This window comes from Malaclemys terrapin, chromosome 15, assembly GCF_027887155.1.
Source record: "Malaclemys terrapin pileata isolate rMalTer1 chromosome 15, rMalTer1.hap1, whole genome shotgun sequence".
Classification (NCBI taxonomy): Eukaryota; Metazoa; Chordata; order Testudines; family Emydidae; genus Malaclemys; species Malaclemys terrapin.
In genome coordinates this window covers 29,495,900-29,509,994 of record NC_071519.1, presented here as the reverse complement: position 1 = coordinate 29,509,994, position 14,095 = coordinate 29,495,900, and the positions used below count along the sequence as shown (strand labels likewise).

The 14,095-nt window shown below is 48.2% G+C and overlaps 1 protein-coding gene across 1 annotated transcript in view; it reads right to left on the bottom strand.

Annotated features, from left to right (window-relative positions):
• The window catches only part of SIK2 (salt inducible kinase 2), a 104,356-nt gene extending 99,687 nt beyond the window's left edge, over nt 1-4,669 (bottom strand). The window contains exon 1 of the mRNA XM_054004873.1: nt 4,451-4,669. Within this exon, the coding sequence (XP_053860848.1) occupies nt 4,451-4,600 (150 nt within the window). The 5' untranslated portion in view covers nt 4,601-4,669. The remainder of the gene's footprint in view (nt 1-4,450) is intronic.
• Nucleotides 4,670-14,095: the final 9,426 nt, after the last annotated feature.

Genomic DNA, 14,095 nt, shown 5'->3' with positions numbered 1-14,095 from the left:
TAAGGGAAATGCTGAATATCTTTCAGACCTATAAGACACACAGCAAAAAAGACACAAATCCAGATTTTCTCTTTTGCAGCTGCCATTTAGGTTGCACAGGTCAAGCTAAAACCTTAGGCCCTGTCTAGGTTAGAGAAATTTGCATGAGTGCAGTTACCCTGATGCAAGCTCCCTATGCAGACTCAGGCTAGGTCTACACTACCCGCCTGAATCGTCGGGTAGAAATCGACCTCTCGGGGATCGATTTATCGCGTCCCGTCGGGATGCGACAATCGATCCCCGAATCGACGCTCTTACTCCACCAGCGGAGGTGGGAGTAAGCGCCGTCGATAGAAAGCCGCAGAAGTCGATTTTGCCGCCGTCCTCACCGCGGGGTAAGTCGGCTGCGATACGTCGAATTCAGCTACGCTATTCACGTAGCTGAATTTGCGTATCTTAAATCGACTCCCCCCTGTAGTGTAGATGTACCCTCACTGTAATAGTGTAAAACAGGGCTTACTCTGGTCTGGAATACACAGTGCTGGTGCAAGCCCCACGGAAACAATGGAGTGCTTCTACATCATGGGTTTGCCCCAACATAGCTACATCAATATTAGCTTCCCTTAAATCCGTGTGCACTAAACCAATTTGTGGGTCACAACAAGGGGGAGGGCTGTTGTGTTTTAAACTAGTGCACTTATGATTATGTATCATGCATACACACATTTGATCAGCCAACCGTTCATCTAGTTCAATATTCTGCCTCCTAGAGAAGCCATTTTGGAGAAAAATACAACCATATGTAATGGACAATTAGGCAATAACATGCCTATAGGAGAAGGTTTTCCAAGTTCAAGCAGTTGGTGGCTGACATATGTCCTGAACCATGAGGACTGGTTAATAAAAAGTGTTTATGATAGTTCATGGAGCGACATCTTACATCAATATGCAGATGACTAACCATTTGAGTTTTAAGTTTAATGCCCTATATCTTGTAGGAAAGAGTCCCACAGGTTGGTTATGTATTTGAGTATTTCCTTTATCTGTAAGTGTATTACTTTTATAATTCCAGAGGGTGTCCCTCTTATATTAGGAGATAGTAAGCAGCAGATTCAGCCTGATGTTCTTTACCATTCATGTTTATACCTCATGTCACTACTTACCTCCTAAAACTAAGCAGTCCTAATCTTTCTGAGCTTCCCTTATGATTCTTCCAATGCTTCTAATTATTTTTGTTGCCGTCTCCTATTTTTCCTGTCCTCCAGACCATAACTTCTTCTCCTGTATCCATAGTCATGAACATAAACCTAATTCTCTGATCACAGGGTATTTCTGTGATACAACAAACATGTACTGTGTGCAAGAACCTATCAAAAATGCAGCTGTCTCCTCTGAAGCATCTAGTACTGACTGATCTTAAAGGCAGGTTATAGGACTACGTCAACCATGGTTGAGAATACATCGCAATTCCTACATTTCTATTAACTTTCACATTTCTTCACTTGAGTGCTCAAATGCAACATTAAGGTTACAGTTATATGAGTTCACGCTCAATTTAGAACTAGTCTGCCATACTCAACCTTCTGGGCTATGTACACATTCTTCTTATATACACATTCTGTTTCAGTCGGATTTCACCTTTAAATATATTATATTAATTTCATGACAAGTAACTTTAAGGTCTGCATCATTTCAATGCAATTCTACTACATAATTAAGCAGAGTTGGTGGAACTCTCACACCGGTCTGACTTTGAATCATTACAGGAATGGTACTTGGTCAGAATGCAAGTTCTCTTTACCATTAGTGAAAGTTAATAGGGTCCCTCTCCCTTGCAACCCAGTTAGCTGCGCCTACTGACTGACCCAACAATGAAGTTCTACCTATGTTTATAAATTTCTTGTTGTGGCAATAAGTCATCATGCAAAACAAACAAATAAATAAAAGAGTGCACAACAAGGTTTAACCACAAAACTTTGGAAAGGGAAAACCTGCTACAAAAATTATGGGAAAAATATGATATAGGTTTCATTTTAGCTTAATTTTAAAATATACCATGTGAAACAACTATCAGTCATAATAAGTTCACCCTGCCATTCACATTCCTGGAATTACTTCCATCTTGGCAGTAGTAAAAACAACTTCCAGACCAAGCACAGCATACAAGACCCTAACCAAGTAGAAAACCTATTCAATCAAATTTAAACTTATTTATATTGACATTTAGTAAAGTTTTTAGAATGTACTTCTATTAATTTCAGCCATTTTTTAAGCTGACAACTTGTACCAAACACAGTATTGCCAAGCTGTTTAAACGCAATGTGTAGATTAGTTTAAATTTTCACAAAACTCAACAGATCTAATTTTTTAATTACAATGAAAAAGTTAAGATTGCCACTGCAATGCCATTGAGACATGGTGCCTGAAGACCAGTAAGCAAACAGCTTTACCTACTGCCTGGTGAGTGAAACATTAACACTATACTTGAACACTACCTAAAATTCTAATTTCCAAACTTGGGTATTTAGTAGTAGCAAGGAAAGGGTTTAAAAATTATTTGACTAAGTTCCTTAATATGCAATTTGAGAAGTGAGCCCATAACTTGATCAAATTTCCTTTAATACTTTGGATTTTCATAGAATCACAGAAATGTAGGGCTGGAAGAGACCTCAAGAGGTCAACAACATTGTACACACAACTTTGAAGAGTGACCACTACTATGTGCCCTGCAACAATGATAAATGTAAAATTGTAGTTGAAATTAACAATTATAATTTTGCCTTCTGCCGATTGATACCTGTACCACTTAAGATCATTGTAAGTGAAAGATTACAGTTTTCAATTTCTTTACTTTGTGCATTTTGTTCAATCAGTTTCCTTGCCTGTATGGATCATTCACATCGCACCACAGAAAAAGGTGTTTTTTTTTAAATAGGAAATATGATCATATTATAAAAATTGGCAAGAAACTTAAATACCGCTATAGTATCAGAGGGGTAGCCGTGTTAGTCTGGATCCGTAAAAAGCAACAGAGAGTCCGTAAAAAGCAACAGTTGTATTGGAGCATAAGTTTTCGTGGGTATTGGAGCATGCATCCGACGAAGTGGGCATTCACCCACGAAAGCTTATGCTCCAATATATCTGTTAGTCTTAAAGATGCCACTGGACTCTCTGTTGCTCGTTATAATAACTGAAAGTACTTGTTTTAAAAAGTTATTAAGTGATGATGTCCAAAGGTGCTGCTTCCATCAGATATTTAATATTTTAAAAATATGCCTAACTACATTTTTACCCAAGTAGACTATAGTAGTTTAATTATGGATGATGCAGAATATAATTATGGTTTTCTGAGAATGGTATTTAATTGATAAATTGAGTAACTTGCATTTCTGAAAAGATGACTGTTTTTAATTTAGTACCCAGACAAGCTGATTCAGGGGAATGGGATAGGAGGGAATCATTCTTCTTCAAACTGAAGTACCAAAAGCTGGCTCCACACCTGGAGATATTGAATAGATAGCAAACCTGACAGCAGAACACAGAACAATTTAGCCTTTAGGGTTCAACCCTGCAGTGCTTAATTTGTGCCAGGGCTTGCTAGGGCAGAGTCCCAGCACCTCTAGGGCTGGCAGTTCATAGCCCCGGCAACTCAGGGCTTGCCACATCAGGTATGAAAGTTCAAAAAAATGGCTTGAGCCAGGGCACCTGATTGTTGGAGCCCCAGCCCCTCGCTCATTACAAACTAAGCACTGCAAACCTGTTCTGCGTTTGCTAATGACCAAGTTCTCCGTGTCTCCTGGCCGTTTCTCATGAAGGGACTATCCTAACAGCAGCCCCACGGCCAGGGTCGGCATTGTTCTCGGCGCGGCTACAGCCCCCGAACCCGGAGGCGAGCTCTGCGGCTCCGCCACACTTTCACCAGCACAAGTTGGCCCCGTAAAAAAAAAATATGTCCTCACCTACACCTCGCCTTGCTGGCAAGTGCATGGCCGAGCCTTATCCCCCGCCCCGCGGGGCTCCCCTCCGGCTTGGCCCCGGGACACCCCCGCGGGGAAGCTCGCACCGCTGGCGGGAGGTCCCAGCTCCTTCCCCACCGCGCTCGGCTGCTTGGCGGAGCCCCCCGCCGCGCTCAGCCGGACCCCGCGGGCGGAGCGGCAGGGGCCGGAGGCCGGCTCCATCCCTGGCCCCGCTGCAGGGACAAAGGCGGCTGCGGGCCGGCGGTGCCTGGGCGAACGGCAGTCGGGGGGGGGGGGGGGGGGCGCACCGGGAGCCCCCCCCACCGGCGCACCCCCGGGGGGGGGGGCAGCGCTCCCGGGGGTCGGAACCAGCCGCCGCGGGGCTGGGGGGCGGTACCAGGCCCTCGGGCCGGTAGCAGTGGCGGGGGAGGGGAAGGGTCTGGCCCGGCCCCGCCTCCTCACGAGCCGGTCCCCGGGGGGCGAGGGAGGCCCGGTCCCCCCCCCGGCCGCCTCACCTCGCTGCGCGTGATCCGGTGCCGCCCCAGCTTCACCACGGCGAAGTTGCCCTTCCCCAGCGTGCCCTCGATGTCGTAGAACCCGACGCGGACGGGCCCGGGCCCGCGGGGCAGCAGCGGGGGGGGCTGCCGGGGCTCGGCCATTACCATGCTGGGCTCGGGGGGCGGCGGCGGCGGCAGCGGCAGCTCGGTCCGTCTGGGGCCGTGCGGCGCCCTGCAGCCGCGCCGCCCCGCCCCCCCGCGCGTCACCGCGCGCGTCAGCGAAGGAGGAGTCTCGCCATGGCAACCGTAGCCACCGCCACCGGATGAGCAACGGCCTCCTGGGGCTGTTCCCTGCGGGGCTCCCCTCCCAGCCGTCCCCGGCAGAGCGCCTACTCCCCGCCGGCCTGGGGCTGGGAGAGACCGGGGGGAGATGTCCGGCCGTGGGGGGAGGGCTACCGACCTGCACGGCTCGGCCTCCCCCACACAGCTTGGTTCTCCCCCAGCCCCCCCTGCCCGGGCTGGGGGCCAGGAGAGCCCCTCCCCCCAACTCCTGGAGGGCCCTGAGTCTGTGCCTGGCCTGTCGCCACCCCCACTGCTGCTGTGCCCCCCTCTGCACAGCACGCCCCTGGGCTCCCAGTGCCCCGCCCCCAGCACCCCCCCCTGCACAGCACGCCCCTGGGCTCCCAGTGCCCCGCCCCCAGCACCCCCCCCTGCACAGCACGCCCCTGGGCTCCCAGTGCCCCGCCCCCAGCACCCCCCACTGCACAGCACGCCCCTGGGCTCCCAGTGCCCCGCCCCCAGCACTCCCCCCTGCACAGCACACCCATGGGCTCCCAGTGCGCCCCCCCCTGCACAGCACGCCCCTGGGCTCCCAGTGCCCCGCCCCCAGCACCCCCCACTGCACAGCACGCCCCTGGGCTCCCAGTGCCCCGCCCCCAGCACCCCCCTCTGCACAGCACGCCCCTGGGCTCCCAGTGCCCCGCCCCCAGCACCCCCCACTGCACAGCACGCCCCTGGGCTCCCAGTGCCCCGCCCCCAGCACCCCCCCCTGCACAGCACGCCCCTGGGCTCCCAGTGCCCCGCCCCCAGCACGCCCCTGGGCTCCCAGTGCCCCGCCCCCAGCACCCCCCACTGCACAGCACGCCCCTGGGCTCCCAGTGCCCCGCCCCCAGCACGCCCCTGGGCTCCCAGTGCCCCGCCCCCAGCACCCCCCCCTGCACAGCACGCCCCTGGGCTCCCAGTGCCCCGCCCCCAGCACGCCCCTGGGCTCCCAGTGCCCCGCCCCCAGCACCCCCCCCTGCACAGCACGCCCCTGGGCTCCCAGTGCCCCGCCCCCAGCACTCCCCACCGCACAGTACACCCCTGGGCTCCCAGTGCGCCCCCCCACTGCACAGCACGCCCCTGGGCTCCCAGTGCGCCCCCCCACTGCACAGCACGCCCCTGGGCTCCCAGTGCGCCCCCCCACTGCACAGCACGCCCCTGGGCTCCCAGTGCGCCCCCCCCCCTGCACAGCACGCCCCTGGGCTCCCAGTGCGCCCCCCCACTGCACAGCACGCCCCTGGGCTCCCAGTGTGCCCCCCCACTGCACAGCACACCCCTGGGCTCCCAGTGCCCCGCCCCCAGCACACCCCTGGGCTCCCAGTGCGCCCCCCCCACTGCACAGCACGCCCCTGGGCTCCCAGTGCCCCGCCCCCAGCACCCCCCACTGCACAGCACGCCCCTGGTCTCGCACTGCACAACACGCCTCTGGGCTCCCCGTGCCCGCCCCCGCCACTGCACAGCATGCCCGTGGGCTCCCAAGCCCAGCTCACCCCAGCCCCCTTAGCCTTCCCTCCATGCCGGTTGCCAGTCTCTGACCATGCAAGGCCACACCGGCTCCTGTCGCTGCCCTGGTCCCGGTACCCCCTTCCTCAGGGACACAGAACCAGCTGGGCACCCAGTCCTGCCCTGCTGCTGGAATGCAGCTGCCAGGGATTCCCACCCTCCAACAGACCACAGGTCCTGTAAGCGCCCTGGGACTCTGAAACACACCTTGGCCAGTGCTCAAACCCACACAGGATTCCCCCTGGAGGGGCCCCCCCTTGCTCCAGGCTGATGGTGCCAGGAGCTCTGAGGGCTGAGACAGCCCCTGGCAGCAGCAGGGATGTCCCGCATTGCCTCCTCTGCCAGGTGCCTCACCGTGCAGAGACACACTCTTAATGATTTGTAGTGGGATAGCACGCATGGGCTCCCCTGCACTAGGTACTGTACAAACCTGTAACAGATATCATCCCTGCTCCACAGCGTGTCCATGAGCCCGCTATGCTCCATGTCACACTGGTCCTTTCCCCACTGCATCAGTAGTGGCACTTTTGCTGATGTATTTACTAGGTGTACTGTTACTGGGAAGGGTCCACCAGAAATCATTAATTAGCAGAAAAGTGAAGTCTCTCCCTCTACTTCTCGAGCCCCAAACCTCCAGCTTGACCCTGTACTTGCTCTGTCAGCACAACTGCCTTGAAGGATGGGGAGCCTCCACACTGATTCAATTCACCCCTTCACTAAGGACAACTGGGAAACAGGTGCTCACCGTCCAGGCTATTTACTGAAGCAAATAACCTCCTTGCCACTGAGAGCAGCATTTCAGATGGGCTAGGATCACCTGTATAGGGGAGTGCCCGCAATACTTACACTCCCCTCCTTGTCAGCTAAAAGCATGAAGCTCTTGCCATGGTCAGTGTTTCCAATGGGGCATGTAGGCCCAACATGAGGGACCTTGTAGGCTGGATCAGAGGCATTGGTTGCTGATAAATGCTGAATTTATCACCCCAAAGAGATGGTTTAAATCAGGAGTTCTCAACCTTTTTCTGAGGCCCCCCCCCCAACTATGCTATAAAACCTCCATAGTCTACGTGTGCCACAACCACTTTTTTTCTGCATATAAAATCCAGGGCCCGCTTTAGGGGGTAGCAAGCAGGGTAATTGCCCAGGGCCCCACACCTTGCCCTTTCCTACTTCATTCAGTCCTACCTAGCTTCAATCTCTCTTTGCCTGACCTGTCACTCAACCTCACCACCTCTTTCTGGACATCCAATCCCTTTCTTAAAACTGTAGGAGTCTAGAACATCTGATAGCAGAGAGGCTCCTTGGCCTATGAAAGTATATGCTGCTGCTACTACTTCTAGTTGACGGGAGGTGTGGCCTTCTACAGTCTGCCACTGAGGGGAGCATTGCTGGGATTCTAGACACCACTAAGCACATTGGGAGGCGAGCAATTTAAGGCCTGACAATGCCTGGCCCTAAAAGAGGATTGCATGTATTTTCTACTTCCATTAGTCAGAATTCCACCCTCTGAGATAGCTAATGTATACAAAAGCATGCTAATAATAGTTCTACTTGGGTATAATATGCTGTCACCCAGACCTTTTACTCTTTGAGTTTAGCTTTTCATTATCTTTTTTGCACTATTATGACACTTGAATTCATCTATTCAATTAATGTTGTTATGCTGCAAAAACCCAGTAAATTAGAGATTAAAATAATCTAACTTGAGGTTCATGTGAAATATTGCCTAATAGTTGCTCTAAATCAGGGAATTTGCCTTGGAACATTTTATATATTTTTGGTAGCAAAAGCATCGATCTGCCTTTTTCCTACTTTTATCGATGCTAACCCTTACCATATCTGTCTGAAACAAATTATTCAGCAAGTTAGACTTTATGTTTACAACAGAAAGCTTCATTTGCACAGCCCTTCTTGTACAGCACACGGTAACATCAATATTGGTTCAAATGTACAGGCTAAAATAAAACTTCAAAATAATGTTCATGGAAAAACTGCAACCAAGAGAACAGCCTTTCTGTAGATGGTTTTGCTACCCATGATTCACTTCTTGTTGTGCTTCAAACAAGGTGATCCAAATACTTTACACAAACACTTTTACAGTGACCTGTGCGATCTCAAATAAAATACTCAGGACCTATTCAAAGGCCATTTCAGCAACTGTCCAAAAGTATCAAATGTGGAGCACATGTGCCCTCTAGTGGACTACTGTCCTATGTATATTATAAATAGGAGCCTACCAAATTCAAAGTCCATTTTGGTCAATTTCATTATTTCAGCTATTTAAATCTGAAATGTCATGGTGTTATAATTGTAGGGCTCTGACCCAAAAAGTACTTGGGGGGGGGGGGGGATCACAAGGTTATTGTAGAGGGGATTGTGATATTGCTACCCTTACTTCTGCGCTGCTGCTGGCGGGGCACTGCCTTTAGAGCTGGGCACCCAGCCAACAGCCACCGCTCTCTGGCTGCCCAGCTCCGAAGTCAGTGCAGAAGTAAAGGTTGCAATACTGCGACCTCCCTAAAATAACCTTGTAACCCCCCTGCAACTCCCTTTTGGGTCAGGACCCCCAATTTGAGAAACACTGGTCTCCCTGTGATATCTGTATAGTATAGGGTAAAAGCACACAAAAGACGAGATTTCACAGGGGAAGGCCAGATTTCACAGTCCGTGATGTGTTTTTCATGGCCATGAATTTGGTAGGACACTAATTATAACACCTAGGGTGATCTATTAAATTTAAAAGTGTCAAAAGAGATTTGACAGTTGTCTGTGCAAAAAGATAACATTAGGTGCAGGAGAAGTCTGTCCAAAGAGATAATGCACTTGGTAGGCTCAGTAGTCCACTAATCCCACACACTCATTTAATAGCTATTACCAAATTCAAGCAAGACAATGAAGAAACTAAAAGCACCTACCTGTGAAGATAAAGTCAGAAGACAGGCACCTCTCCTGTGCTTTGCAGAGCCAGTTGAATCCCTATCTGAGGCAGGGCAGAACAAGAATGTCTTAGGGACCGTCAAACAGACTGCATCCTGTAAAAGGTGAAAGCTCCATTGCTGTGGTCTTAGCAGGGCAACATTAGAACTGTTCTATCCCCATATTTCAGGTCTTGACACTGGTGCTCCAATGAAATCTTCACCTTCATTACTGAACTCCTCTCCTAGAAATCAGATTATGGATGTTTCAAGGACTGATGGGCAGTCTGGGCTAGGCTCCCCTAACTGATCATCATACTAGAGCATTCACTTACTAGGTCACATGCGAGTGTTTCCAGGAAAGCTCTGGTGAGTACAATAGTGCGTTATATAGTCACAGCAGTGCTCTAGAAAGAAAAGTTAGTTCATTGCCACCAGTTTTTGTTGCTGACTTCCTCCAGCAGAAGCAATGCAGAACCATTTGGGAATTCTAAGGTCCGCCCTCACAGCCTGAAGAAATCAATTTTTTTGTGGTCTCAAAGCTGCCAAAAGTTGCAATAGCTTATGGTACATTGAGTCACAGTGGTGAAATAACAGCAAGCTGAAATATTGTTAATATTTAAAAGTGGAAGATTAGACATGGACCTGCAGTTCCTTTGTTCTAATCCTAGTTCACCCAATGAGTTGTATAGCCTTGGGCAAGTTATATAACCCCTGTCCATCTTCCCAATCTGCAAGTTGAGGACAAGGCACAGTGCCCAGGCAGTGAGGATATATGGATGGTTAAGTGCTAAATTATCTATAGCCAAACTTGCTGGAGAATTGGGATAAAAAGCATTGGAACTGTATTTCTAAATTGTTAGGAAGTAATATTGATAGGTATACACTTGAGGGAGAAAGTTCTGTGTGGGGCATTATTCCTAGCAAGAAGACAACCTATGTGCCCTCTCCAAACTATAAGAAAGTACCTGGGCTCCTGCCTCTACCTCAAGCCAAAGAGGAACAGAACTGGACAACTGGGTTAGAGGTGCCCACGTGTCTGATGTTTTGACAGTTGAGATGACACACCCTTTTCTTAACTGAATCACACTTTCACGCAACTGAAAATGGTGACAGTGAAGAACAAAATAGACGTATTTTTGCAATTAAACATGATTACAAAAAAAAGACCAATGCAGTTTTGGGCTGTTTACAGGGAAAGACCCTGTCACAGGACAGGAAACTAATCATCCTCCACCAGGCCCTGACGCAACCATGTCTGAATCCTGGCATCATTGTATATTCTTGTAGGCACCGCATTACCAGAGAGCATGTCTTCAAAAAAAGAAAGAACTAAATATGTATAACTTGACTAAGGGGAAGGACATAGCCCTACAATTAAAGGATGGAAATAACAATGGGGAGGCATTTTTAGTGTGGCACAGCAGTGTATGTGTAGGAGTGATGGGATGAAAGTAAAAGATTTCCCCCCTCCCCCTAATATTCAGCCTTATCAGAGCAATGTATTAGGCTATGGAACAGTCTCCTCCCAAAAGCAATGGAAGTGCAATTTCATGATGCTTAAAACAAGACTGAAATAAAGCTTTAGAAAATGTGCTGTATGAAACAATCTTGCATTGGCTTCTAGGAGAGGGACTGGATGATTCCCATCTAGCTTCTATAATCTAATAGTTCTTAACTTGGCTATTCTGTGCATGTGAAATGGTTTGGAGCAGATTTTATTTACAACACATTTGTATACTTTCATTAATCATACGTGTGAAGGTGAGGTTTTTCTGGTTTCATTTTCAGGTTCATGGGTGCCTGCCCTTTTCCAAAGGCCCAAAGGTGATCTCAAACTCTCCTGACTGCAAGAAAGCACATTTTTTAATAATAAGCGTTTGCCTCTGTCCTACACGTAGCAGCTATGAGACGAGTGCATGTATATCACATCTGTTAAAAAGTTTCCTTGATGAGGTTTATCTCTGATACAAGCACCTTTCCAGTTTCAAAGCAGTCTCAAACTTAAAGGAATAGGGAACACTGGGTATTTCAGCACTTAAACATTTAACTTGTTCTCGCAACAACAGCCTGAAAGACCTCCACAGATGAAATGCTAGATAGGGGTTGACAAATTCAAGGAGACTTGTTCTTGTCAGTAACTGTCATCGCCACATTCAACATTTTGATTTCAGAACGAGGAAAGAACACAGATCAAGTATTATTCAGTCCCATTACAGATAAAGAAGTGAACCTTGGGAGCTTTAATAGGCAAAACTTTTCCAAATTAGTTTACTAAAATTAACCATTTACAACCATATTTCAGCATCTAAATACCTGGCCTGACCTTCAGAGGTGCTCGAACACGCGTGGCAGGCTTTCACGGACTTCAACGAGAGCTGCAGGTGGTCAGCACCTCTAACAACAAGGGCACTCATTTAGTTACCAAAATATGGATGTAAGAGGTTACACACCTACGTTTGAATATTTTGCTTGAGCTTTTTGCTCTCATTTCTTGTTTTTCCAAGGACTCAAAGATGCTTATAGCCTGCCTGAAAACAGATTTGAACAAGATTTGAAGGATAAAAATGAATACACATACACAGCTGCTTACTAAAATGCACTAATTAATGTAATGAATCCCAGGAAGCTAGCCAGCACCAGTCAGTGGATACCCCTTTCCTAGTGCCAATCAACAGCCATTGCCTAGCATTATCCCCACTGGTAACCAGCTGGCAGGTTATCATTTCCTTGGTAGGCAGTGGCCATTTTCTGGCAAGGACTGCTCTCAGAGGCTTGAACGTGCACCACTAAAGTCAATGGCAGGCCACCAAATCCTGGTTGGTAGGCACTCTCCCAGACTGCCAGGTATCCAAGACAGGCCCTATGTCTCTATCAACCCAACCTGTAATACTTATGAACAGACAGAAACAGCTATAGCAACTTACAAATATTTTAATGTTTGCAATGAATATGATGGGTGGCATACAGCTCCAGAGCTGGCTCCCTGAATGTTTATATCGGCAGATTCAACTCACAGCAACGTCCTGCACTCACTTCTGTTGTTGTTTCACTCCCATATAAACACCTTCTGCCAAAGCCTTTGACGCATTTTTGTTTCCTGGTGGCTTCTGCGAACTGGTTTTGCTTCAATCTCATGATTTTTTTTTTTTTTAAGTGCAACAGGAAAAAATAAATGTTGCATGAACTCTCTGTCAGTAGCTACTGACATTTCAGATGCTTCAGAGCCAGTCTTGTTTGGCTGCAGAACGTAGCGCATGCGTTATTTAGATTTCCTCTTATGACCAGAGAGACTCACCCGTGGAGCAGTATATGTCTGCATCTACCTCTCTTCCTGACTTGTTTCACTCACGGTGTCACTCTCCCTCCCCTGCCTGATTTCTAATCAGAGAGAAAACAGATGGATCGATAACCTGAAGGCTAGAGGCTCCTTAGAGGCTTCTTAGTGGAAGCAGAGTTTAAAGCAGGTGTGGTTTTCCCAATTAGGTGAAATTATTCTGAAGTGTTTTGGCTTTAGTGATCACACAATGGCCTCTGTGCTGCTCCATCCTACTTGTTTTGTACAGTTCTGTATTATAGCCAATATGCCTTTAGATAAAGCTCTTCTATGCCAGAAAACTGGCATTTGATTGTCACGTTGCATCTTCTGCAGAGCATGATGTACACATATAAAAAATGGGATTTTTTTTTTTTTTTATTACTGAATCTCACCAGACCAATGGAAGCCTCTCCCTGGGACACTGGTGCAGACTCTTAATTAGGAATGCTCCTCTGAGAAATCAACAACAGTTGCAGGGAAACCCTTGGCAAGTGCAGACTATTAAATAGCTCTCACCTAAGAGACACTGAAAAGGGCAGGCGGGAGCTCTATTTTAGACTAGAGCCTAACTACATCCACTGGCCATCACTTTGTGGATTATGGTAAGTGGTACTTCCTGCCTGCTCTATAGTCCGGATTCTTCTGTGTTTAGAAGTCAGGAACTTGATTAAGCAAAGCTCCTGTGGCAGAGAGCAGGACACTGAAATCTATGGATGGAAAGTGCTGTATGAGAGCTAGGTGGTATTATTACCACCAGTATAGAAGGGCAGGCCTTGGCTTTAATGGAATTTACCATTTTTTTAAATTAAATTTTGAAAAGGACGAACAAAAGCCAAATAAATAAGCAGCATCACTTGCTGTACTCAGTGTCGGGCACCAAAAGTGCTCAACCAAACCACATACTGAGTCAAATACTCTTCCAAATCCTTCTGTAACAGCTTATCTTCAATAAGCTTCCAAGATGTTCTAAAGGTCTGTGTGGACAAGAGAATTAAAATATTAAGTAATTATCTGGCCCCCATTACCATTGTTTCTGAGCAGCTCATCATCTTTAATGTATTTATCCTCACAACACCCCTGTGAGGTAGGGCAGTGCTATTATCCCCATTATACAGATGGGGAATGGAGCGAAAGAGAAGCTGAATAACATGCCCATGGTCAGACTGTGGCAGAGTACAGAACTGAACCCAGGTGTCCCAGGATAGTGTCCTAAACACTGGACCAGCCTTCCTCTCCTTTAAAATAGACACCAAGTATCTGGCACTCTGCTATTCAACACTCCCAGTTCATTTTCAGACCAGTGAGATATGTTCAGGCAAAATCCCAGTTTCAGGAAACAAGCCCTGTTTGAGAGCAACTCCAGAATCAGACCGGAATTAGTGTAAGTGTAGACAATACAAAATGCTGTGGGATCTCTCAGGAACTGGACACATTCAACATGAGAACATAAAAACAAGCATGTTAACCTTCCATGACGGGACATCAGAGCATGCAGGAACAGATAGATCACAACTGTCTAATCCCAGACTGGTGCAGCCAGCTCTGGATAAACTTGGACAAGAATGGACATAATAGTTCCCAGCAAGCTGCTATACATTTCAGAAT